Raw genomic sequence first — 26904 nt, forward strand, 5'->3', positions numbered from 1 at the left:
CCAAACCACACTACCATTCCACTACTCTCACCATCCCTTCCAACTCTAATGCATTGTATCCTTCTATTAGAATATAAGCTCTTTGAGGGAAAAGACTGTCTTGCTTTCTTGTCTTTTTATTCCCATCATTTAGCACAGTGTTGGACACATAGTAAGTGCTTAATAAATGGGGTTTTTTTTCATTCAATTGTTCATTCTTTCAAATTTGGCTCTTTTTGGCTTCTATCTGTTGTTTTTATTTCTCTCCTCTGGGGTCAAGGAGATCATGTGTATTCCCTCTTCCACAGGACAGTCCTTCAACCCTTTAAGACAGGTAACATGTTCCACCAAAATCTTCTCTTCTTTTGGTTAAACATGACCTATTCCTTCAGCTGATCTGCATAGGGTGTGCCTTTCAGAGAGCTGGTCTACCCTGCTCTAGAAGATCTTCAGTTTATCCATGTCCTTCCTAAAATATGGAAAGTATGGAGAGGCTGCTATGTGCACTAATGGAGTGGTCACCCACACAGAAGACACTATGGACCTGTTGAAGTGTTGCTGTACTTACAAGGGCACCTTCAAGTTTAAAGATGGCAGCTGCACCGTGTGTTTCCGAAGTAATCATCTTTCTTCTCCATCGTCTCCGACGAAAGGTATCTGAACTGCGTTGTTTCCAGTGAAATTTCCACCCAATTAAAGAAGCATATTCCCAACCTTCTTTATCTTCTAGTGCCTCCAACCCCTAAAACAGAGGGAAGAATAACTTCATTTCTATATATGATTTGCTCTTTTTTTTCACTGATTCTCTGCAAGGTAAGAAAGAAAGTATTTTGCAAATGGGCAAAGTGGGCAAGGAGGACAATCAGTTGCCCAAGGTCATATAGATACTTAGTAGGAGAACAGGACATATCACCTACTCTATTTTTCTATCAAAAACCTCCAATTCTTTCTAGAGTGTTTTATTTAAATATATTAGTGGTATGACCAACTTAATGTGTAATAAAATTAAGTAAATTATTTTTATGCTCTCAAAACCTAATGCTGTGGGTTTTTTAAAAAAATCTTTATCACCTATTTAGGCACAATCCAAATTAAGTACAATCCATTTTGGCACAATCTTATATTCCTCTGTATTTTGTGATGTTGATGTTAGAATTTAAATATTACACAAAGTCAACAGAAAAAAGAGAAGGAGATTTCAAAACTAGAAGAGAACTTAGTGATTATTCTAGCATAATCCTCTCATTTTACAGATGAAACAAAAAGATGAACTGTGACCCAGTGAGGTGACATGACTCGTTCATGGCTCTTAGAATAAGCTGCAGGCAGAGACAAGACTAGAACCCATATCTCCAGATTCTCATATAATTCCTCTTTCTGTTATATAACACCACCTCTTAGGAAAGAGGATCATGGGATAATGCCTAAGACCTTATGAACTCACCAGGGTGGAAATAATTCATCACTAAACAAGAGATATATTATGGTGAAAAATTCCTGTTCCCAGCACCACCTAGAACATTAGGCCCTTTAGAAACGGACACCTCAGTGTTCTTGGTCACTCGTGAGTTGTAAGAGAAGTACAATTCTCATTGCCCCTCTTACCCTTGCAGTACTTGCTGCTGATTGTGTTAAATCCTTCTTGCGTTTGCGGACCATTCGCCGCCGCCTGTGTGTATGGTACATCTTCTCAGCAGCAACCCAGGACTTTGGCTTGTTATCGGGAGGAATGGTGATTCCATATTCCCAGCCTGAAACAGAGTTTTTAAAGCATTGGCTATAAAGAGGTCAATTTGGCTGGAAGGTAAATAAATCTCCAGGAAGTGTTCAGCTGCCATTACTTACCCTTGGGTCTCTGAAAAATGAGAGATTCACTAGAGGAGCTCTTAGATTCTTTCCAGCTCTGCAATTCCATCAGTCTGTGATTCTGCCTCCCACTCTGCACCCATGAGCTTTTCCTGCAGACTCTTCAGTTCCCACCTGACCCCGCTACTCTGCTGTACATAGTCCTCTGCCCCCAGCTCATCCTGTACAACTACCCAGTTCACCTCCACCATTAGAGCATTCTGAATCTTTACTCTCTGGGTCTGTTTTCTTGTAGCAATCAGTTAATCAGTTAATAAATATTTATTAAACCCCTACTATGTGTCAGGCACTGTGCTAAGCACTGGGGATCCAAAGAAAGGCAAGATCAATCCCTGCAATCAAGTTAATTTTTCTTCTTGCACCGAAGAAGGGTGCATGTTAGACTCTATTATTTAGCTTATTGACTGAGATACATCCTATGCAATCAGAGTAATGAAATGACCTTGAGATGGGATATCAATTACCTTTTTCATCCACAGCTCGGTTTATATCATACATCCAAGCATCGTCGTCCCATTCCCAGCCAGGGGGACAAGTCATCTCACCAGGTGGCGCTGCTTTTTCTCCATTCTTTTCCAAAGGAAAGGAGAAGAGGGATAGTCAGAAAGCATGCAAAGATGAGAGGTCATGCTGCCACCCTCTTCACCAGACTTTCCCGACTCCATTAGCATTCCTTGTTTTCTCATAAACATTTCTAACCTTAACTTGCAAACAGAAGCCCTTTGTAAATATTTGGGTTACTGGCAGCCTTTCAAAGCACCTAAAGATTAGGGAGATGTTGCTCTCTTGTGAAATAATGCATCTGTTCATTGGAGAGTCTCTGGGGGAAGGAACATATCCCAGAAGGAAGAAACAATGAAATGCACAATATTCAAATACTGGGTGTCTCCTGATATAAACCACCACAGAGCCATTAATGCCTGTGCAAAGCAGTGAATCCCATCTCATGTAGACTACAGTGAGGAAGCATTTCAATTCAGATTTATCTAATGATTAAATCATGCTTTATATTAAGACCTCAGGTTTCACTTCTATAACTCCACCCTTACTTTGGTTTAAAGTGCTGGAATTTTTCATTGATGCTTTACTGAGGATTCTGGAATATTTAGGAGGTGGGGACAATACCTCAAACCACTGAGTGTCCAAAGTCCCTTGAGATGTGAATTAGGCCCCTAGATTCCTATTCCCACAAAATAAGAATAGGCACCTTTCTCCCCTGTGGGGTAGGCAATTGTAATATAATGGAGAGATCACTGGATTTTGAGTTAGAAGACCTGAGTTCTACTCCTGTTCTAGCTACTTGCCAGTTGTATGACTTCATAACTCTTAATCTCTCTACACCTTAGTTTTCTCATCTATAAAATAGGTATGATGATACTTACACTACTGATCTCACAGGATATTTGTGCAGATTTTAATAGTGGCTAACATTTGTATAGTATTTTTAAGTTTTCAAATGACTTTACATGGATTTTCACATCTGAGCCTCAAACTAACCCTCTAAAAGATATAGGACAGGTTATATTATCCCCATTTAAAAGAAAAAGAAATCAAGACTGAGAAAGGACAAATGACTTGCCAATAGTTACAGTTACTAAGTGACAGAGTTGAGATTGGAACCCAGGCTTCCCTGGCACTAAGGTCAATACTCTCTTCACTACACACACTGAATCTCAAATGACTGATACTTGTTAAGCTCTTTGTAAACTATAAAGTGCCATATCAATTTCAGTTAGTATTCTTTGACCTTTACAGATAAGGGTTTTCTTGAGGCCCAGATAATGGAGCATCTTAATAACCAAAGGACCAAACAAGATGGAGGTTTGTTTATGTGAAATATAATACACAATTGGGCAGCTACATGGTGCAAAGGATAGAGCACTAGGCCTGGAGTCAGGAAGACTCATTTTTCTAAGTTTAAATCTAGCTTCAAACACTTACTGGCTGTGTGACTTTGGGCAAGTCACTTAGCCCTGTTTGCCTCAGTTCCTCATCTATAAAATGAGCTGGGGAAGGAAGGCAAACAACTCTAGTATCTTTGCCTTGGGGTTCATGAAGAGTCAGGCACGAAATCCTAAGTTCAGAATCATCTCTCCATAATCAATCTGGTTAAGTACCTCACTTCAGAGTCACAGGAGTTAACAGTCAACTTGAGCTTGCTAGAATAATCATGCTATCTCTGGACTACTTCATTCCATACCACTGGAACTTTGGAAACTGATGTTGAAATAACTTCTATCTACTGATTCACCATTTTGCACGAAATTGATGAATATATATTGATGAATTCTCTCATATGAATCCTGGAAAGGCATCATTTTCAGTTCCAACCATGTGGTCTGAGCTTTAGATGACCATTTTGAATACAAAAATCAATATTGGGCTTAGTCCCTTTTAGTAGATATCATGATAGTGACAACAATTATAAGCACAGGGGGAAAATCAAAGACTTGTGGCTGATTGATTCCTAAAGTTAACACTTTTTACAAGTGACAAACTACCAGAACTAAGAATGAATGAGTGACTCACCACATCTGTATAGCTGTCCTCTATTGGCTTCCATTCTCCTCCTGGATAACGGCTTTCATTCTGATACACTTCATCTGTAAACTCTGTGTGACCAGCATCTGCTTCAGTCAGCAAACTGGGGAGAAAACAGTGGCTCATGTTACTGATGGAAGTTTTCTTATCGGAAGATCACAGAATCAGAGCTGGAGGGGGCCACTGAGGTTACCAAATCCAATCTCATTATTTCACATATGAGTGAAGCAGGGAAGTGACTGACCTAAGGTCACACAGGGAAGAGAAGGAAACAAGCATTTATTAAGTTCCTACTATGTGCCAAGCACTGTGTTAAGCACTTTAGAAATACAATTTCATTTGATCCTTATAACCACCCCGAGAGATAGTTGTAGTTATTTTCCCCATTTCATAGCTGACAAAACTAAGGTTACATGACTTGCCCAGGATCATACAGCTAGTAAATGTTTGAAGCTAGATTTGAACTCAGGTCTTCCTGACTCCACGCCTAGCACTCTCTACCTTGAACTGGGTTTCAAATCCAAATGCTATGTGTTCAAATCCAACACACTTTCCACCATACCATGTAGCCTTCCAGGAGTTAGAAATTGTCCATATTGGGCTATTTCCAAGAAATGGGATATGATAGTGAAAACAACTTGAACTTCTTCTATCCACTAGCCAGTAAGAGCTGCCAGGTAGATGCAGGACACTGGAAGTATCTGGGGCAAAAAACTATTACCCAGAGTTCACAAAGACTTTTGACCTTGAAACTGAGAACTCTGAGAGGTGGAAATGAGGAGGAAATGTATTGCAGATGGCCAGTGCAAAGGTACAGGAGGGAGGAAGATGGATTGCTATTTGTGATGAATAGAGAGAAAACCAGTTTGGATGGACTGTAGAGTATGGGAGGCGGAACTATGCACAGTGAGGTTGGAAAGGTAGCTTGGGGCCAGGTTGTGAAAGGATTGAAAGGTAAACAAGGTTTATATTTTAGCACATAGGCAATAGGGAGCCCCTGGAGTTTATTGAGTAGAGGAGTGATGGTTAGATCGTTGCTTAAGGAAAATCACTTTGGCAACTATGTACAGGAGAGACTGGAGTAGGGAGAGGCTTGAGGCAGGAAGACCACTTAGGAAATGTTTGGAATGATCTAATTGAGAAGCAGTAAGAGTCTAAAGTAAAGGGGTAGCTAGCTGTGTGAGTGAAGATAAGGGGTAGGAGGCAAGACATGTTACAGAGGCTGAAATAGCAAGGTTTGGCAACTTATTGGATATGTGATGTGAGGGGAATGGGGAGGATGCCAAGGAGACAAACTTGAGAGACTGGAAGAATGCTGTTACCTTCATCAGCAAAAAGGGAAGTTTGAGTTTAGGGGGAAAGATAAAAAGTTTTCATGTAGACATAACCTATACAGCTTAACTCCATTCCATTCAAGGAAGCTAGAGCCCATGATTCCAATCTTTCTTTGTTCCTTTTAACATTGTCCTAATGGAAGGAAGATTTTTCTATCTGATTTTTAGGAATGAGTCGGATAGTATACAAATAAGTCCTGAAAGTCATTACAAGACTTAGAATGACTATTTTTTCATGATTTTCTTTAATGTACTCTAACAAAATACTACAATGCTACGCAGTAGATGGAGTGTTGGATTTGAACTCTCCTTTTTGGCATCAATATGGAGGCCACCACATTATACACAGACTTCTAAGGGTCCAGTAACTGTCTTCAGGAGACTGAGAGTAGGAATTGGGGAAAACCAACCCAGAGTGAGGCTACTGTTACCCAGAGACACTGGCCTAGCTCCCAAGGCTGCACTGCTTTGTTAGCAACAGAGTATTCCAGATAAGGTCTTTGTTATTTGGCCCAAAACATTTCCCAGTGTTTAACTGTTTTTGTTGTACACAGATGGTAGAAGGAGAGTATCTGTGTAGGAATCCTCATTTTCAGTCAGTTACATCAGGAAAATTCTTCCCTAAAGATTATTTTTTGTTCATCCTAGTATAGAGAATTACCATCTCCTGTTAGCATGGGTGACATTTTTTCCTTTTTCTGTAAAGTTCTACAAAATTAACCAGTACTCAGTGTGCACTCAGCATCTCATGTTGGTTGATGGATATGAGAAATCAATACATTCATTTCTAGGAATAGAAAATTTACCTTCTTTCAGGATCAACCATCCACTCGCCTTCCCATTCCCAGCCTTTGGGGGGCAAAAAGAACTCTTTCTTGAGCTTTATTTTCCCTGTGACATCTGAAAATTTATGTCGACCCACAAGTCCAGAAGTGCCCCATTTTCCAAACATCAATGCTTGATTTTCATACTGTTTTTTAAAATATAAAAAGAAAACCATCAGAGGTAAAGGAATAAGGCCAGTCTGGGGATTTTAAAGTGCTTCTAGGATAGAATGTCGTTCTTCATTTAGGGAGTCCTCCCTAAAGATTCTGTTCCAAGATAGGTACAGATATCTTTCCAGACCCAGAAACAAAGAATGGTTTTCTCCCTTCTAATTTATAGAACCTTTGAACCACAGACCCTTAGAGGCAGAAGGGACGTTAGAGGTGGTTGAGGCTAACCTCAACCCCTGGGGCTCCCTCTTATGACATCCTCTTCAGGTTTACGTTCAGAGTAGGTGAACACATTGAAATTCTGATCCTAAACTAAAAAAGTTTAGAAACCTGCTGACACCATCCCATCTGAGTGTAGTCTTGAGTAGGGACTGGAGAGGGGATATGGGCACAGTGCTAATTCTAGCCTCAGGTCTAAAATGTGAGATATTATAACTGAATTAGCTCCTTTGTCCTTCATGATTTCTTTTCTTTTTTTTTTTTTTAAAACAAGTAATGGCCCGTTTATTAAAGAATACTTTTGGACAGTTCACTTTTCACTGGTCTGTTCTGGCGTGCGTCTAATGATATCAGAATCACCTGGATCAATGATAGCAAGTGTACATACTCTGTAGTACTTCCCACATGCTGTACCCAATTCAATGTTATTGCCACTGTAGCGATGGACACCAGTTTTGGCCAACATAGCGTAATATTCTGATTTCCTCAAGGCTGGGTAGTTGTTGGCTAAGATGACCATTTGGCTTTGCCTTGTCTGATCATTTTCAGGGTCTGTTTGTAGCCTAGCATGTATTTGCCGCTTTTCATGACCAGCTGGAGCCTCGAGTTGATGGATTCCAGTGACTTTTTGTCTTTTTTGCAGCCACCATCTTCCTGCCTGCGGTGCGGGAGGACCCTCAGCCAGAGAACTTCATGATTTATTTTCTTAATAAAAAGTATCCCTAGATATTGATGCCAGTCTACCTAAGGGCAAAGAAATAGACTAGGAGACAGAATATTAATGCTTGCCTCAATTTTACCATTTACAAGCTAAGAGACTTTAACTTTATTTAAACTTTCTGGGCCTCAGTTTACTTACCTCTAAAATAGGAACAGCAGTTTATTCCTGCCTGCTCCTACTCACTGAATTCCTGCCTCTTCACCTATTCTTTTTACACACTGCTCTGTCCCTTACTTTGCCCATCTTAACATAGGTCATCAACACCTCATTGATGAGTATAAAGCTTAGTCACTAAACTCGAGACAAACTCTAAGAGCTTGGGACATGGCTGGGCCCTGCTTCTGTCTACTACATCTATAATTACACTATCTAGAAGAGTAGGGTAGGGAGAACTGAAAACCACTCTGCCAATGCCTTTTGGCCAGGTAAGGTCTGCCGGTCTTAACTGCTTTAGAATGTTATTGGAGATGTAGAATATAATAATAATTCTATGTTAGGGGACCCTTTCAGTTTCAAAGACTTTTATGTATAATATTTAAACAGCATCTTAAGATTTACAAAGGACTTTCTCTACATTATTTCAATTAAGTCTCACAATGACCCAATGACATTTGCCTTCCAGGCTCAAGAAGGTTAATGATTTGCCCATGGTCAGACGGCTCATAAGGTAAGACTGGAGGCAAGATTCAAACTCAGGTCTTCCAGACTCTGGGTTCTGATTCTGCTTGCACTGTACCAAACTGTCTCTACTCTTTTGTATGATTTCTGCATGATTCTCACGACCAATTCAAGAATAGACTCATGTGAATGGGTCACTTCAAACCCTCTGCAACCTCTAAGTAGAGCATCAGTGAATCACCAATATAAGAAGTAGCTTCCTAAGACGAGAGACATGTGAAGGAATAGCACACTTCCTAACCTATGTGATGCTAAATAAAACATCAGTGGATCACCAACATAAGAAGTAGCTTCCTAAGAATGGAGACATGTGAACAGGTCACTTCAAACCCTGTGTGATCTCTAAACAGACCACCAGTGGATCACCAATATAAAAAATAGCTTCAGAATGGATAAGGTGCCCAATGCCTTCTCTAACCATCAAGATAACTTGTTACTAGCCCTATTCATTCATTAAAACACACTGAAATGCATGGATATGTGACAGCTCATATATAAAAATCTACCCAGTTTGCAGATACTAATAATATTCAAATTAGTTTAATGACTTATCATCTTAAAGATCTTTTATATCTATTGTCTCACCTGATGAAGTTGGTAGAATAGGCATTATTGTACTAATTTGATAAAGGAGGAAACTGAGGCACAGAGCAGGCAAAGAACTTGCTCAAGGCCACTCTGCTAATTAGTGACAGGTCTAGGACAAGAAACTAGATGTCTTCTTAGTCAAAACCTGTTCCACTATACTAGGGTCAGCCTCAGGGCCCCAGCCAAATGTCGAGGGTCATTCAAAACCATTACAGGTATTAGTTCTGACTTGAGGTAAACAGAATAAATATAATTTAAAAAAACAAAATGCCTACCCAAGCCTGGACTAAGTTTTCTGCCTTTCAAATATATCCAAGCTAAGTTTTTGAGGACTGAATACCCAGTCTCTCTTAATGGGTTGCTTTGTTTATTCTGACTATTATATGTCAGCAGTAACTTGATATTTACCTCAAACCTCTTTCAAAGAGTGTTGACACTCTGGTGCTGAATGCTCCCCGCCCAGAGTAATCTAAGTCTGATTCCCCAAGGGTCTTCAAAAGTGTGTCTCTAGTATCTACGAGCTCCTTGGAGCTCCCAGCTGTCAGATCCTCTGAACTCTGAGGCCTCTGCTGCTTCTGTGAATCATTATTGAATAAATGAAATGTCCTCAGAGCTCTGGGAAACTTTTAGGTCATATGAAGGCCAGGTGGAAAGCAACAATCTGGACAGAAATCTGAGCTCTCCGAGGATTCTGTCATGTGATACACTCAATGCTGTCACTTTCACAGTTACATAATCAGTGAAATTGATGAAGGAGTTTAAGCCCCCACCCCCACTCCTATTTCCCCTATGGATGTCTGAAAATGGCACAGGCCAGTTCCTTCTAGGGATGCCCATCAAGGGGCCTTTCGATGGAATTTGAGTTTCCAACAGTGAGAAGTTAAAAATGGTTACGCTAGAGAAATATACCATTTCTGCAAAGACAGTGAACGCTCCTTCGGCAAAGCTGTTAAACTTCTTTTCAACAGCACTTAATCCAAGCCAAATGTTAACACGCAGTTCTGCCGGAACCTTTGTGCCATTGCTCTTGTCCTGCGGATACTGGAATGCATAAGGTAAATAGTTTATGGGCTAAGTCGTGAGCAGTGACATTAAAACAAGAGCCTTAACACAGGGAGAGGCATTTTACTGCTACACAGATCAAGATAACACTTTTTTTTAAAGCTAAATTTCTATTTGACTTGACCACACACAGAAAAATAATAACAGAAAAAGAATGTCCTTCTCTCTTCCCCCAATCAGACAATGACAGCAGTTAGGGAATCCAGTAACAACAGAGTATTTCCTCTAAACAATATCCTGTGATTCACCCCCCTGGAGTTACCAGAAACAAACAAAAGAAGTGGTACCTTCCTTCCCTATTTTTCTTATTCTGAAACTAATCCATTATGAGATTGTTCTGACTCACCGCTGAGAATAATGATACTTCCTAGTCTGTCTTAAGGAAAATTGCAGGAGAAAAATGAACCTGGTTCGATAAGCATGGCTCCTACTTTCTTCTGGGTCATCAGGACATGGTACTTCAAAACATTTCTTTTGGGAAATATCTGCAGTTGGTAGTCTGGGAAATATAGGTTTTATATTTAATGTTTTAAATTTCATGCGGGGTGAAGCTCTATACCTTCAAAAAGATGGTCTGGGTCTTCCCGCAGTATTTCCCAGAAGCTTCTTCACTGGTGGTAGAATATAAAACCTGGTGTGCAGGAATTCTAGCGTAGGCCAATCTTTTCTCTCCCCGGATCATCCATATGATAATATCAGGCATACTGTTTTGTGGCTGGTCATTTCAGTGAGTAGAAAAAAGAAAACAAAAACAAGATTATCTATTCTGCTGAATCAAAAAGTATCAGAATCGTAGAGATAAAAAGGACCCTGGATCAGAGGTGTCAAACATGAAGCTGACTTGGAGTCCCAGGGACCATCACCCAGGTACCAAGTGGAAGAGCTGGGTGGGATTTGAACCCAAGTCCAGCACTCTTTCCATTAAGCCATACTGCTAGTCATTGGAACTAGTAGCTTTTGCTACGATTATGTTTCTTATTGATCTGGTGCCATTTTGTACTGCCAGGTTTAGGTCAGTCTACTTTAGCATCCCCCTTGACTATTTTAAGCCCAGACACTCTGGAGCTGAGAAAGGTCTTACGAGACCCTCCTCTCCCACTTCCCCTTAGCCAGGTTTAGGCATTTTGGGCCTTGTTTGGTCCAAGTACTTAGAAACAGGCTTACATGGAGCTGAAACTCCACCTACCATAGCAAGCCTTTCCTGATCCCTTTTAATTTTTCCAGTTTATCCTGGATATAGTTTGTCTGTACATAGTTATTTATATGTGGTCTCCTCCCATTAGACTGTGAGCACCTTGAGAACAGGGGCTGTCCTTTGCCTTTGTTTGTAAGCCTATCACTTAGCAGAGGGCCTGGTATGCAGTAAGCACTTAATAAATGTTTATTGATTGGCTGACCAAGTTCAAGTTCATTATTCTCTATTCACTAAATTTTGGAATTAAAATCTCTGAATTGTTTTATTGAAAATGTGGTGACTTTGAATACCACTCATTCTCCACATCTCAGCAGGCTAGGAAAGATCAGCCTATTCCTTATTTCTCAGAACCATTTCCAGACCATTGATCCATAGCCATCATTCTAATTTTCATTGAAAATCCTCACCAAATCCTTACTACTATACTTAGTACTACAAATCTTTACTACTATAATCTACCATCTTTAATGCTAATTTCAACCTTCCTCAATGACCCCAGCATTTAGCCCATATGTGTCTTCTTAACTCTGTCTGGTAATCATCCATCCATCCATCCATCAACAAGCATTTATTAAGCACCTGCTGTTTGCCAGGCAATGTGCTAGGTGCCCAAAATACAAAAACAAAAGATCATTCCTGCCCTCAGGGAAATTACATTCTGCTGGAGGGATAAAATATATTTACATATAAGTAAATATATTCAAAATTAATACAAAGTGATTGTATTACATAAAACTATTAGTATAAAATTAATCCCAAAGTGATTGTGGGATGTTATGGGAGTCAGGGAACACTAATAACTAGGAGGATCAGGATAGGTCTCTTGAAGAAGGTGGCACTTGGATTAAGCTGAGCTAAGGCTTTGAAGAAGTAGAAGGTCTAAGGGAGAGCATTCTAGGCATGGGGGGAGAGTCTGCACAAAGGGACTAAGGTGGGAGACGGAACGTCATGAACAGGGACCAGTTTAGTTTGTTCTAGTTTGGCCAGAACAGAAGGCATGAAAGGGTATGTAATCATCCTGGAAAGCAGGACTGGAGCCAGACCGTGACAAGTTTTAGATGCTAAACAGGGGGGTCCGTATTTTATCCCAGAGGCAATAGGAAGCTACCTCAGATTCTTAAGCAAAGAAGTGGTGTGGTCAGAAATTTCATTGTCCATTTCTAGGACCTGTCTGGCATGCTGACCTTGAAATTAATCAGCTTCATTGACTCCAGTGACCTTCATGACGCCAGCCCAGTCAAACCTGGAGGACCTCATTGTAACTTGCTTTACCTACAAAATCTCCAGCTAGAATCCTCAGCTCTCCTGCTTCCTCACACCTACTGAACCTGATCCTTACTCTTATTGTGACTTGACCCCTCCAAGTCTATCATTCAACCCCTTATTTGTCCCCTCTCCTTCCTCCAGCCTTAGCCTCCTTCTGGCCTCACTGGCCTCCCTACACAGTTTGAACAATGAGTGAATAGTGAGAGGGAAACACAATCTCTTAATCTCAGAATAGTAAGGCCCTCAGAGGCCATGGAGCCCAATTTGTATCCAGTAGGCCATCATAATTTCTTGCCTAGATTACTGCAGTAGCCTCCAAAATGGCCTCCCTGCCTCCAATTTCCTCACTCAACACACCTACCAAAGTGATATTCTTTGAGCACAAATCCAACCACGTGACTCCCCTACTCAATAAACTCTCATGGCTCCCTATTGACTCTAGGATAAAATATAAATCGCAATGTTTAGTTTTTAAAGCCCTTCACAACTTGGCATCCACCTCTTGCAAGGCTCATTGGATGTTACTCCCCCTCTCACACCCCGGAATCCAGTCAATCTGGCCTTCTCTCCCTTCATCACAAGTGGCAGTCCATCTCTCTCCCCTCTCCATGCCTTTGCATTCGCCATCCTCCATGCCTGGAATATACTCCCACACCTTGCTTCTCCTCACCTCTTAGCACCCCTAGCTCCTTTCAAAGTTCAGTTCAAATGGGACTCCTACATGAGGTCTTTTCTGATTTACACACACACACACACACACACACACACACACACACAAGTATACAACACACTTGGGCTTCCTGACCCAAATCACCTTGTATTTATTGTGTGTGTGCTTTATATCCACCCTATTTTTGGCAGATACAATCCTTAAGTATTCATCTATACTTACATATGTATATGTGATTTTCCTTCATAAAATCTAAGCTCATTAAGGTGAAGGACTGTTTAATTCTTCATATGGGCACTCTCTGTGCCTAGCACAGTACCCGGCTCACAGTAAGCACTTAATAAATATTTATAGATTAAGTCTGTTAGAAAGTTTTTCTTTACATGGGGGGAAAGTCTGACTCATCATCCTCCATTCATCATAGTTTGTTTTGTCTTTTGGAGCCAAAAAGAATGAATTTAACTTCTCTTCCACACAATGACCCTTCATGTCCCCACTAAGTCTATTCCTCTCTAGGCTCAACACCCCAGTTATTTTAAGGAGTCTTCATATGACAGGATGTCAAGGCTTTTCACCATCCTGGCCTCCAGTTTTCCTTTCCCAATGACCATCCACTTTCACCTTTCCCTCACTATGGATCAAGGCAGGGAGTCTCCAACCTTTTCCTGTAGTTTAAATCTGAGAAGGTAGAATCATTTTTCTCCTTTCCTGTTTTTCATTCCTCTGCCCTGTTGGCCTGAATTTCTTTATTTCTGAGGTTATATAACTCTTCCTCCCAAACAGTTCACTGGCAGCCAATATTAAAATTCTAGACTGGAATATTATCCCATGTAGTCAGGTGAGAGTTGGTAAATAAATTTGCGGAGCCACCAGCGTCCACCCCTGCGGAGACATTCATTGTCAGGTCAGCCCCAGCACTGTTGGTCCTAACTAGTGACTGAAACTGGAAATATACAGAACAGGCCTAGAGATCTGACCTAACCAAGAGATGACCACAGGGTCTAGTTTGGTCCACAACCACAAAGCCCCATCCCCAGAAGAATATAACTCATCCTACAGTGTGGCCTCCTAACTAGTCCATGGAGAGAGGACCAGATTAGGCCACATGTACATCCCTGGAATTATCCTCCAACCAAGCTGACCTTTACAGGATCTGAGACAAAACACTACTTGTCCCACTGTTTGCATGCTAATTTTTTTTTTTTTTTGGCAATTGGGGTTAAGTGACTTGCCCAGGGTTACATAGTTAGTAAGTGTCAAGTGTTTGGTCTGAGGCAGGATTTGAACTCAAGCCCTCCTGACTTCAGGGCCAGTGCTCTATCCACTGTGCCACCTAGCTGCCCCCTCACATGCTAATCTTTAGTAAAATGTAAGCTTGTGATAACTCTTTACAAACATGACGTGGCCAACATCTTTGCATAGAAGCATCCATTCTCTCAGATAAACTTTACATATTTTAAAATTCTAACCTCTTCAGTAAGTTGCATTAGTTTATCAAACCAATCTTCAATTTCCATCAAAGTGGACTTTACATCTGTGGCTTCAGACCTCATTTTTGCAGCGGCTTCCTGAATCTGGACGAGGGATCTAAGACGCAACTTTTGGATCTGAGTGTCTAGAATGGTGACGTTAGGTTTTCCTTCTAATGAAGGCAATGGCATGCTAAAAACAAAAAGAAAAAGAACAGCAGTCTTTCAGTAATAATCTTTCAGCGCCTAGTCACATGAAATCTATGCCATTTTGAAAAGCATTAGAGAAAATACCTGGTCTTCCTTAAGCCTCTATCACAGTATCACAAATGTCTTAACTCAGTCCGCAAAGACTTCCTGAGTAGTGATCGTATGGTTCTTAAGAAATTTTCTGAAATTATACAGGGCTTCACTGTTGTTGTTCAGTCATGTGTAACTCTTTGTGATTCTATTTGGGGTTTACTCAGTAAAGATACTAGAGTGGTTAGTCATTTCTTTCTCCAGTTCATTTTACAGATGAGGAAACTAAGGCAAACAGAGTTAGTGATTTGCCCAGGGTCACACCGCTAGTAAGTGTTTGAGGCCAGATTTGAACTCAGAAAGATAAGTCTTCCTGACTCCAGGCCCAACACTTTACGCACTATGGCGCCACCCAGCAGCCATAGGGCTTCATACAATACTCTAAATTATATGGGCACTTTTCAGTTGTTTTTTGGCTGTGTCCCATTCTTCATCATCTTGGCAAAGATACTGGAGTGGTTTGCCATTTCCTTCTCCAGCCCATTTTTCAGATGAGGAAATTGAGGCAAACAGAGTTAAGCGATTTGCCCAGGGTCACACAGCTAGCAAGTGTCTGAGGTCATATTTGAACTCAGGTCCTCCTGACCCCAGGGCAGGCCTGCTATCCACTGTGCCACCTAGCTGCTCCCTCTAAATCATGGGCTATTTTTAAAAGGGTAGAAAGTTGAGCGAGTCTGGCAGAATATAGCTCTGACATCAGGCACAGTCCCAGACCTCTAGTGTGGGATACAGGGTTGTTGTTCCTAATATAATTTATCTCATTTGTCTAGTGGTCCATGGACTAGTGTGAAAAGATGAAGGAAACAGGGCAGCAAGGGATGCTTGTGAATGCCCTTTCTGGCATCCTAGAATTCAAGAATGATAGTACAAGAAGAAGGAACCAAGACCTTCACTTTAAAGAGAAGGGGGCTGAAACCAGAGCAATAAGTGAGGTGCTTGGTCACACAGCTAGGTAGTGGTAAAGGGAGATTTTGGCCGTCGTGATTCACAGGAATCACGAATCTTGCAGTTGGAAGGCAAGCATCCAGTGCCCCTTCCATCATGTCACCCTGGCTGATAAATGGGCATTGTTATCAGCCCCGAGAAGCTCTACTCCCTAAGTATCTCATTCCTGGCAGCACAGCAATAGTTAACAAGATTTTCACTTGGAGAAAGTGGGGTTGGGTTCATCTGGAACAGGAAGGAAGCACATTTTGTAACTATATTGCTGAAGGTGTGGCTGCCAATCAGGGCAGGGAGCCAGGGATGCCGGTGGACATGGCAGGCTGTGAGACCAGCAGGTGAAGAGCTGGGCACAGGAGGAAGGATGCAATTCGACAAGGCCGGCAGAGAGGTAGGTAGGGGAGGAAGCACCCTCAGGAAGGTGCTATTATTATTATTAGCACCGTGAAAATTCCTTGCCTTGGGCAAAAGCCCCTGTAGTGACTGCCCAGAAGTTCTACTTATAGAATTTTGTCCAGACTCCTAAACAGAGATAATTTTTAAAAGTATGTATGTCCTTAAGAGCAGCTAGGTGGTGCAGCGAATAGAGTGCTAGGCCTGGAGTCAGGAAGACTCATCTTTCTGAGTTCAAATCCAGCCTCAGACACTTATTAGGTAGGTGACCCTGGGTGAGTCACTTCACCCTGTTTGCCTCAGTTTCCTCATCTCTAAAATGAGCTAGAGAGGGAAATGGCAAACCCCTTTAGTATCTTTGCCAAGAAAACCCTCAAAAATGGGGTCACAAAGAGTTGGACATAACAGGAAATGACCGAACATGTCCTTAAACTAAGAATTTCGTATCACATAAGTTTTAAATGTCACAACCATAAACTGGAATGTAGTGAAGCTGTCTGAGGCATTTTGTTTATCAAATACAATACCTGATCTCACCAGCTCCTTCCAACACAGATCCTGTCCTGTCCTATTGCCTGGCACATAGGCAAGGACAGATAATAAAATCTGGCTTAGGAGGTCCTAGGCAGTTACCTGAGCCACACAGAGGTAAAATAACTTGCCTAGTGTCACATGACTGGTATGTGTCAGAGGCAGGATTTGAACTCAGTTCTTCCTGACTCTGTTCACTATATCATGTTACTTTTTAACAAAACCCATAATCCCCAGCAATTTTAAAGGGAGATCAATAATAAAATATACACATCTAATATCTCAAAGATTTTTGCCCAAAGTTTTAAAGGTTTTAATCATTGAAATGGGCATTTAAAATGAAAGTGAGCATGTGACCCTATTTCCACCCCTACTCTAATGCTTCAAACAATAACTCGAGCTCTACAAGGAATTAAATTAAAATTCCCTTCCTGGTTCAACCTGACTTGTCATTACTTATTACACCACCAGGGGGCACAAGAATACAGAGAAATTCTGAGCATTTCAACCTCCTTTAGGAAAAGTAAAATCTGGCTAGTTCTGGTTGTTTGGCATAATAATCCTTCTCTGAATTCCAGTCTTCCACTAGTTTGGTAGAGAAACCTTCGCCTGGATCTGGAACAAGCTCCATTTCTCTTAAATGTCAAACTCCTCAAAGACCTCAGAAGTTTATTCAGTCATAACCTATGATTGGTTCATTCATCAAGCAGCAACTGAGCCTTCTAATAGAGTTAGAAGTCATAGGGCATTTAATAAAACTGCAAATTAAACAGCTTCGGTTTTCCAGTGTTCGCAAATTTAGAAATGCTGTTCCATTAAAAAAAGGGGAGGGACTATCGCCTTCCCTATCCCCTTCCCTATCCCCTTCCCCTTACTCCCCACATCCATGGAAACAGAAAGCCATTATGCTTAAATCTGTCCAGAATGGTCAGTGTGGGTTTGTGGAGGGGATGGGGGAGAGAGATCCCTCTTCTCTCTCTGGCCCCTGCTACCCACACACAAGAGGGAAGGCCCTCTCACACCCAGTTGTGTAAGTGGGTGGATTGAGTTGGGCATGCTGGGTGGGGCTGACCATAGCTTCCTTAGGCCACTTAGCACAAAGGGACAATCCGGAGATTTCCTATATTTGTGAAATTGCCACCACTACCTTCCCAGTGGCGGCTTTTTAGGACCTTTGGTATTATTATTATTTTTTGAAGACCACAATTCTGGAGGTTCTGAGCTTATTATGTGGAAGTCAGGAAACCTGGGTTTGAAATCCAGACTCTACTAGTTGGATGACTAGGCAAGCCGTTTTAATCTCTTTGGGCCTCAGCTTTCTCATCTGTAAAATGGGGGAAAGGGGAGAAGAGGGGAAGGGCTATTTGATCTGTGACTATGACAAAGTGCTTACTACAGGCTCAGGTAGGAAATCTAGAAGAAGATGAGTTTACCTTGTGTCTTCTACAAGTTCATCAATCAACTTCAGCCACATTTCAGCCAAACAGTTCCCAGGAATTTTGGCTTGTATTCCTGATTTTAAATTCTCTATATTCAAGTGCTAAAATATGGGGGGAGGGGGAGGAAATAAGAATAATGAAAAATGGTCAGAAAAAGGTCTTATATTTGTCTTCCAAGACCTCTTCCATCATTCCCAATTCCTCCCCTATTCACCTCCCTTCAAGTTACTTATAATCAAGAAACAGAAAAATATTTAATATAGAAAGTTCAAGTAGATGTGCATTTAGAACATACACACACATATTGGTTACTGCTAATTTCTTTCTTTAAAATGTTATTGTAATGGTGGGGGGACAGTTGTTCCAGTGGGGAAATAATGGACAGAATGCAAGCTCAAGGAGGGCAGGGACAGTTTCATTCTTGTCTTTGTAACCCCAACACCTGGCACTATGCCTGGCATAGAAAAGGCACTTAACAAATGTTGGTTTATTGGTTTTGATGGTTTGAAATGCCCTCTTAACCATGAGGAACTCTCTGTTTCCACCTAATACCAAATTCTAAAAAAATCACTGTTTTTACATCTTAAAAGCGATTCCTGTAGAGCTGGCTGAGTTTGTAGGCTTAGCTTTGAAACTCCAAGCTGAGAGAAGTGCCAATGCTACCCTTGGTCTCCTGGCTCATCATAGACTCCAGTTAGCTGTGGTTGGGCTACAAGTGAGGCATTTTTCCCATCCCACAGTCCTAGAACATTAGGTGTCCTCAGGTATTAAACAACAGCAGACACTACCCTCTAGTCACAGGAAATGTCTTGAGGCCTTTTTTTTTCTCATTCCCGTCAGGGCCAGAACTCTGCCTGGCACCAGTCCTGGAGCAGAGGCCTGCCCACCAGTTTTTCTGTTACCCGGTGATTCACACTGACTCTCACTGCCTGAGTAGGGCTCATTTACATGTGTGAAGTGAGGGAGAACAGAATCTGTCATGCAGAATCACCAAAACAAAAAATTGCCCAAAAATGATCAGGGAAGTCATCGCATGATCTGAGTCACCTAGAGGGTGCAGACACAGCCCATGCCCCATATGCAGAAAGCTAGATAACGATCAGCCTGGCTCTTTGCCCTGGTGCCAGGCCCTGGGAGCCACTCAGCCCAGTCGGGGAAAATAAAAAAGGCCTGAAGATGCCTAGCGCGGGGCCACACTCCAACCAATTCAGCTTTTGCCTTCTTCCTCAGTGATAAAGCTCTTCCGCTCCCTGCATCTCACAAGCTGTATGATTTTGGGTAAGCTGCTTAACCTCTCTAGACCTCAGCTTCCTCATGTGTAAAAATAGGGGAGAAAGGATGGGATGGGTTATGGCTGGAATTCACACATAGCTAGCACTCTTATCCCAGGTCTGTGTCATATTTCCTATATATAAACACCTGCCCTGGAATCTTATTGTGTGCTGCAGGCCCTCTGAGATGGGGACCCTACCTGGGCACAAGAGTCCTTGCAAAGAAGGACACCCAAAGTCCAGGCACCATGGTTAGATTTCTGATACCCACTGGTAAGTGATGCAGACACTGGAAGCTGATCTAGACCTTGGTACCAGACTTCCCAGCGATATGATCTGTACCCCCACCCACCTACTGGGCTACCCCTCTTCTAGCTCTGATCATCTGCCTGAAACACTGACCTCCATTTCTCAGAATCACTAGTTTCCTTCAAAGTTCAGCTAAAAAGCCACTTCCTACGTGAGGCCTTTCTTGATTTCTCCCACAATTGCTTTTATTTCTTTCATATATTTTTTATATGTACTTATATATGTGTGTGTGCCCTCTCACTCCAATAGAATATAAGCTTCTGGAGGGCAGAGACTGTTTCATTTTTGTCTTCACATCCCCAGTACCTAGCACAGTGCCATTTTTCCGCCCACCTATTTAAGCTTCCTCTTTGTATCCACTGCCAAGGAAGGGACGTTCTCAAGCAAGAGGACCAAGGTCCGGATCCCACTCCTCATGCGTATGACCTTGGGCAATTCACTTACCCTCCACGGGCCCTAGCTTCCTCATTTGCAGAATGATAGCATTGGACGAGATGGCTTCTGAGATTCCTTCCAACTCTTGACCTATGATTCTGCCATCTTCCTAAAGCACCTGCTCTGTCCTGATGGATCCATCCGGTCTCCAAGTCCATCTGGCCTACTGAGCCCTGGTACTGCTAAGCTGGGCCTTAGGAAATATTATCCCTGATCTTCCAGTGGTCTAAGACTCCACTCCCTTCAGTGACATTAGATCACAGCCCCTCCTCACCTCAGTGGGTACCCCCCATCAGCCTCTGTGCTCTACAACTTGCATCCTTTGAGCACTTGGTGAGGCTGGACCTCTGAGGACAGACGGCGGCTCATGGCCGGGCCCATGTTCAAAACCTTTCCAATGTGGAAGGCTTCATCAGAGCTTATGCTCCTCTGGCATTGTCTTGGTGAATCCAGGGTCACTTCCACTCCAATACGAGGTATCAGAATAGGTCTTTTGTGAAGGGCCAATCTAACAAGGGGATAAGACTGCTAAAACCAGAAACAAGTTCATTCCCAGAACTCTGTCTCATAGATATGGTCTTAGTGTCTTTGGCTTGTGCAGAGGGGTCTGGATGTGCAATCCATCCCATCCCAAACAACTTCTTATACCACCATCCCCACCCGTAACCCTAAGTTATCATGAAAAATGAAATAATGGCATTCCCACCAAAGGGAATCCCAATCTCCTAATGAAGAAGGCATCACTACTAAGGGAAGCAAAATTAGAATTCAACCTTTTGTTCATGGAGATTTTTCTTTTTAGTATGAATCCTCATTGCCCTAGCATTAAGGCACCCACTCTATGCTCTAACTTTCTATTTCAATCTTCCTGGTCCTCATTACAGAAACTCCTACCCAATTCCCAGTGCCTTCTCATCTAAAGTTACCTTGTATTTACTTTGTATGTATCCACTAATGTACGTGTTGTCTACTCAGTTAGAATGCAAGCTCCTTGAGGGCAGGATCTGCTTTTTCTTTTTGACTGTATCCCTAGTGCTTGGCATATAGTAAATACTTAATAAATGATTGCAGATTGATTGATTAATTGATTCTTCTTTTGCTTTTTGCTTAAAATATCATTTTTGCTAAATCTCTAGAAGATAGTAGAGGGTTATAAAGAGAGACAAGAGAGAGAATGGGAGATTTGGAATGACTTACCAGACGTTCTGCCATGACTAGAATAGTGTTCACTGCATCCATTCTGTGACTAATGTCTTCCCAATAAGAAGTCAGAGTTACCACTGGCTTTGTCTGGGCCCATGGCAAATAATAATAGAAATTCCCTAGTATGGAATATTCATAGAACAGCATTACATTTAATACTTGAAATGTTACTTGTTTATAAAATAATCTTTCAGAAAAGGCACCTAACTGATTAATCAGAATGCCCAAAGACTGGAGCATTCTGGTTCATTTAATATCCTATATACTTGGGGGTTAGCCAGAAGCCATTTTTGCTTCAACCCTTGTCCAAAATTATATAATAATATCTTTGCCCATTTTCTCTGCCTTATCAAGTGCAGTAAGAGGCAGCATGGTGTCATAGTTACAGGATAGTCTTGGAGTTGGGAAGATCTGAGTTCAAGACCACCCTTTGACTTATACTAGCTGTGAGATCATTGGGTGAATTACTTAACTTCACAGTCATTTTTCTAGGATTAGGAGTGACAGACAAATTTGTCAAAATAGCTCCAAATAAAAAAAAATAGAAATTTCTATTTCTGATTCTTTTTCCCTGGTTGAGAAATCTCAAAAATATATGGTACATCTCTAGATTTCAGATTTGTTTTGTTTTTATGTCTTATTCTGGTCTTTTACAGAATGCCTTTCCACAAACACATTAAGTCATGAAATGGGCTAAAGTGGATTCTAAATTTTCAGAAAAGTAATGCATATGTAATTGGTTCAATTCCTCCTCTCTGTTTCCTAAATGGGGATGAGATAAGGGAGAAATTAATTGCTTTGCAGAAGGTCATCCTGTCCCTATTTATGTGGCTTGCCCAGCCTGAGAAAGGAGCATGACGGGATGGACAGGTTTGGGACATAATCTACCTCAGAAGTTTTACCCCATTGACCTTTTGGTCCCCAATGTTCAGCTCAGAATATTAAGAAGCTAATAAGAATGCTATGCAGGAAGGGGTGTGGGGTTCCTGTGTATTGGGCCTTACCCTGTAGTTATATTCTTTTTAGATGATCTACCCCAAAAAAATACTAAAGGGGAAGTGAAAACTCATTCATTCATTCATTCATTCATTCATTCACTCAACATATTTTTTATCTAAAGACTACTGTGTTCAAGGCCCTATGGAGAATCTGAAGAGGGATAAAATATATTCTCTCCCCATAAGTAGTTAACTGACCAATGTCACATGCATTGCCTGGTGGGAGGGAAAGAATCAAATTCAGTGAGTGCTGAAAATCTTTCTTACCATCAAACACAGCCCGACTATATTGAGTTGTTGATGCCAAAGGCTTGCAGGTGGCATCAAACTTATTGCCGTAATTGCCAATGCTTACTTCAAACTGAATGGGCTCTCCAATGTCTTGCAGCATGGTTGCAGAATGAAATACTGCAGACAGGCTATACTTTCGCCTGCGCTGATATTTCTATGGGTTACAACAGGAGAAAAATATAATTGAAAAATCTTTTCTCTCCTAAGTAAATATTTCTAATTGATAAAACCAATTATAGATTTAAAGCTGGAAGAGATCTCCGAGGTCACGTAACCCAACTCCCTCAGCAGGACGTGGGTTTGAATCCTGGCTCTGATGCTGATTATCTGTGTCACTTTGTCCATATCATTTAACCTTGCTGAGTTTCATTTTGCTCATCTGCAGAGTGAAGAGATTGAACCACATGACTTCTAAGGGCTCTTCCAACTCTAAATTGATAATGCTGAGATCATCTTATCAAACCCCTCATTTTATAGTTGAAAAACTGAAGACCAGAGATAATTACGTGATTTGCCTAAGGATGATAGTTGATAGCAGAGCCAATATTTGAAGCCTGATCTCCTGACTCCAAGACAAGTTTTCTTTCCCTTATACCATCTTGTCATTAGAATGTAAGTTCCTTGAGGGGAGGAATTGTTTCATTTTTTGTCTTTTTGTCCTTTGCCTGGCACATAGTAGGCACTTAATAAATGCTTATTGATTGATTATACTGTCGATGGTGATGACATTTAACACCTTTTGACATCACTGAATCACTAGTGTGCCCAACAGCCCTCTCCACACTGTGCACATAAGAAGACTGCCCTTGGGGGGTTGATTGTAATAATTATGTGAAGGCAAATGGCCATGTTGTCAACCTTGCCTCTTGGATTCACATTTCTGCCCCATGCCTGTGCTCAGGAAGAGCCCCGCCATCGTGTCCTGCTTAATTGGTTCTCCTACGAGTTTCCTCCAGCTCCCACCCCAGTAATCTATAGCTTCACAGGCCTTTTTGAAGTCGCTTCACCATATCCTAGGTATTTCTTCAGCATACTTTTGGTACTGGCTTGCTTCCAAAAACATCTAGCAGCTGTTTGGAAACACTGCCCGATATAACTTGTTCTGTACATTCAGCCATTCTCCAAGTTCTTGCTTTGTGCCGATAGACTGGCTTTGAGAACTAGGTGGTCCTTGCCAGACAATATAAAATTGTATAAATAAATAAATAAAATTTATTTAAAAATTTTAATTTAATTTAATTTAATTTAAATTTATTTAAAAATAAATTAAATTATATAAAATAACAACAAAAATAGTCATTATTTATATAGTGCTTTAAGGTTTGCAAAATGCTTTACGTATGACATCTCACTTGATACAGTAGATAAGATAAATACGTGAGTAAAGTGGATTGAAAGATCTCAAGTCACTGGCCAATAGTCTAGCCCTTTTACCATGACTTTGTAGACCATCCATCAGTCTGGGTGAGATTTTTTTGGAAAGTGTATTGGATTTGGAGTCAGAGCATGGGTACAAATTCCAACTTGGCCACTAACTACTACGGTGACCTTGGGCAAGTCCTTTACTCTCTGTAGGCCTCAATTTCCTTATCTGCAAAATGAGGCATTTGGACTAGATGAGCTCCAGGAGTCCTTCCAGCTCTAAACCGATGATTCTCTATTCAATTCCAACCGGTTTCTTTGTTGGTCTGTGTATCATTGTTTAGCCCAATGCAGAGAACTCATTGACAGCTTTCCACTGTGGGATGCAGTCAGAACAATTTGACCCCAAGTAGGAAATTCCTGACTAATTTCCCTTGGGCTTTTCCCAGCTCATAGCACTTCAATGACTCTGCAAAGTGATTCATGATCATGCCCACCTGCTCTGCTGTGGGTGTGCCTCAAGAGTGTGGTATCCCTTGCAGCCAGGACCAGGCTCCTGTCTCAAGGACTTGTGATGGTCTTTGGTGCCTTATGAATTAAAGGGAAAGTAACCACAGCAAAATTTCACTGTTGGTGAAGGCAATTTTCCAGTCAGATGAAGTTTTATCCAGAATAACCTTTGTCAACTCTTACTGGAAATCATACAGTGTTTTAGTACAATGTTAGAAGCATAGCTGATTCTTTATTTTTTTATGGTTTTTTTTCCTTTTGCTCTGTGTCTTCTTTCACAACACGACTAATATGGAAATGTTTTTCATGATGCACATGTATAACCTATACAGTGTCGCTTACCCTCTCAGGGAGGGGGAGGTATGGAACACAAACTTTTAAAAAATGAATATAAAAAATTATCTTTATGTATAATTGGGAAAAATAAAATATTATTGAAAACAAAAAAAAGAAGCTAGCTGAGTAGATGTTTCTTTGATCTTTCAGAGCCCTTTAGGAAACAAGTAGATAGCAGGTCTCAAACGTAGTGATGGGCATACTTTCATATATGTAACCCATCCACTCCTGTGACTTTGGTGTGACCTTTGTCCTTGTCCTATAACACTACCATAATTGAACCACCCAGCATGTTGCAGGTCTTCCCTTTTTTCCTTGACATTATAAGGATCCAAATGGAGAATAAGAACTGTCCATCAGTAACCCCTCATTCTTGGCACATGACAGGCCCATCTTTTTTTCCAATCCCACATTTTTCTGATGACAGACATCCTTTACACTATGTCTTCTGTGTAATTCCTCATGTGTAATGTGTTGCAACCCATTTGAACCTCCAGAGAGTGGGCCGAACATAAGTTTCTATTGGATGTTTAATCTCATTTAGTTTTTTTTGCCTGGTTACTCATGTTCCAAAAAGGTCATAAAGTCTGGCTTAGGTAATCTTGGTATTTATCCTGACTTTCATATCCTTCATTTAAAATGAAGAAGCTAAGTAGAGTGGAAAGAATTAAGTCCCAAATCCACACCACTTACTGTGTGACCTTGGATGAGTCACACAGAGAAATTATAGAATTTGAGAGTGGGAAGAGAACTCAGAGGCCATTTAGTACAACTCATATGAAAAGAATACCCACTATAACAAAACTGACAAGTGGTCATGGAACTTCTATTTGGAAACCTCTAAGGAGGAAGAACCCATCACCCCTCAATGTAGTCCACTTCATCTTGGGACAACTCTAATTGTTGAGAAATGTTTCCTCATAACAAGACTAAATTTTTGTTTTGTTTTATTTTGTTTTTCTTTTTGTTTGCAACTTTTACTCACTGCTCCTGGTTCTGCCCACTGGGGCCAAACAGAATGAGTTCAATCCCTCCTTTACATGGCAAGTTTTCAGATACTTGAAGACAGAAAGCTCCACTGAGTCTTGCAGATGTCCAGTTTCCTCAACTGGTTCTCATATGTCATGAATTCAAGGCCTTTCACTCTCCTGGTAGCCCTTCTCTGGATTCTCTTAGACTCATCAATGTCATCCCTAAATTATGGTGCCCACACTGAACACAGTACTCTAGAAGAGGTCTGATGTCTTTCACTTCAGTCCTCCTACCATGTTGATACTAAACCATTAATAGCTACTCTTTGAGACCAGCGATCTAATCGAAATCTATCTAATTATATTATCATCTAGTCCATCATCTCTTTATCTTCTCAACAAGAATGAGATTAGTCTGACTTGACTTGTTCTTGATGAAGTCATGCTGGTTCTTTCACTTCATCTCTCAGTTTCTGACCTGGTCATCTCAGACCATCAGTTTCTGCATGTGGAAAATGGGAATGATCATACAATCCTCCAAGAAAGTCTTGCTCTTATGTCTCATTATGGATCCAGAGTTTTTGAAGGGTAAGCTCCCTACCAGAGAGATTCAAGTTCAGTTGCAACTAGAGTGGTTGTGTGTCCAACGTCCAAAGACCAGTTGGTAATGATTGGCTACCAGGTGATACTTTTTTTTTTCAGCCATAGTAACATATAAAGACCATATACTTTAGTAAAGAGAGAGTACTCAAACAGATGAAGTCACAGATCCTTAGAGTATTCTAATGACACCTTCTCCTTACTGTGACATTGGATAAGTCGCTTAATTTCTCTAAGTCTCAGTTCCCTTACCTAGAAAATGGGGATAATGACACTAAATGATCTGCCTCAAAAAATTATTGTGATGACCAAATGTTATGATCTGTCTAAAGCACCTTCTAAGCATAAAGCTGACCTTGTGATTTCCCAGTCAACCCTCAGATGCATTTCCTGATCTAACAATGTCCAAGAAAAAAATACAGCCTAAGTA

General features: G+C 41.1%; 1 protein-coding gene and 1 pseudogene across 2 annotated transcripts in view; both read right to left on the minus strand.

The window, feature by feature from the left end:
• The window catches only part of MYOF (myoferlin), a 159016-nt gene that overhangs the window by 38774 nt on the left and 93338 nt on the right, over positions 1 to 26904 (minus strand). For both annotated transcript variants that reach the window (XM_027839784.1, XM_027839783.1), the window contains 11 exons: positions 22672 to 22849; positions 21401 to 21525; positions 18183 to 18289; positions 14584 to 14776; positions 10543 to 10698; positions 9831 to 9962; positions 6527 to 6690; positions 4375 to 4489; positions 2310 to 2415; positions 1585 to 1730; positions 548 to 721 (listed from right to left, as the gene is read on the minus strand). In XM_027839784.1, the coding sequence (XP_027695585.1) occupies positions 548 to 721; positions 1585 to 1730; positions 2310 to 2415; positions 4375 to 4489; positions 6527 to 6690; positions 9831 to 9962; positions 10543 to 10698; positions 14584 to 14776; positions 18183 to 18289; positions 21401 to 21525; positions 22672 to 22849 (1596 nt within the window). The remainder of the gene's footprint in view (positions 1 to 547; positions 722 to 1584; positions 1731 to 2309; positions 2416 to 4374; positions 4490 to 6526; positions 6691 to 9830; positions 9963 to 10542; positions 10699 to 14583; positions 14777 to 18182; positions 18290 to 21400; positions 21526 to 22671; positions 22850 to 26904) is intronic.
• Positions 7245 to 7898, minus strand: LOC114026179 (annotated as a pseudogene).

The sequence above is a fragment of the Vombatus ursinus genome, unplaced genomic scaffold, assembly GCF_900497805.2.
Source record: "Vombatus ursinus unplaced genomic scaffold, bare-nosed wombat genome assembly UNPS02014833.1, whole genome shotgun sequence".
NCBI lineage: Eukaryota > Metazoa > Chordata > Mammalia > Diprotodontia > Vombatidae > Vombatus > Vombatus ursinus.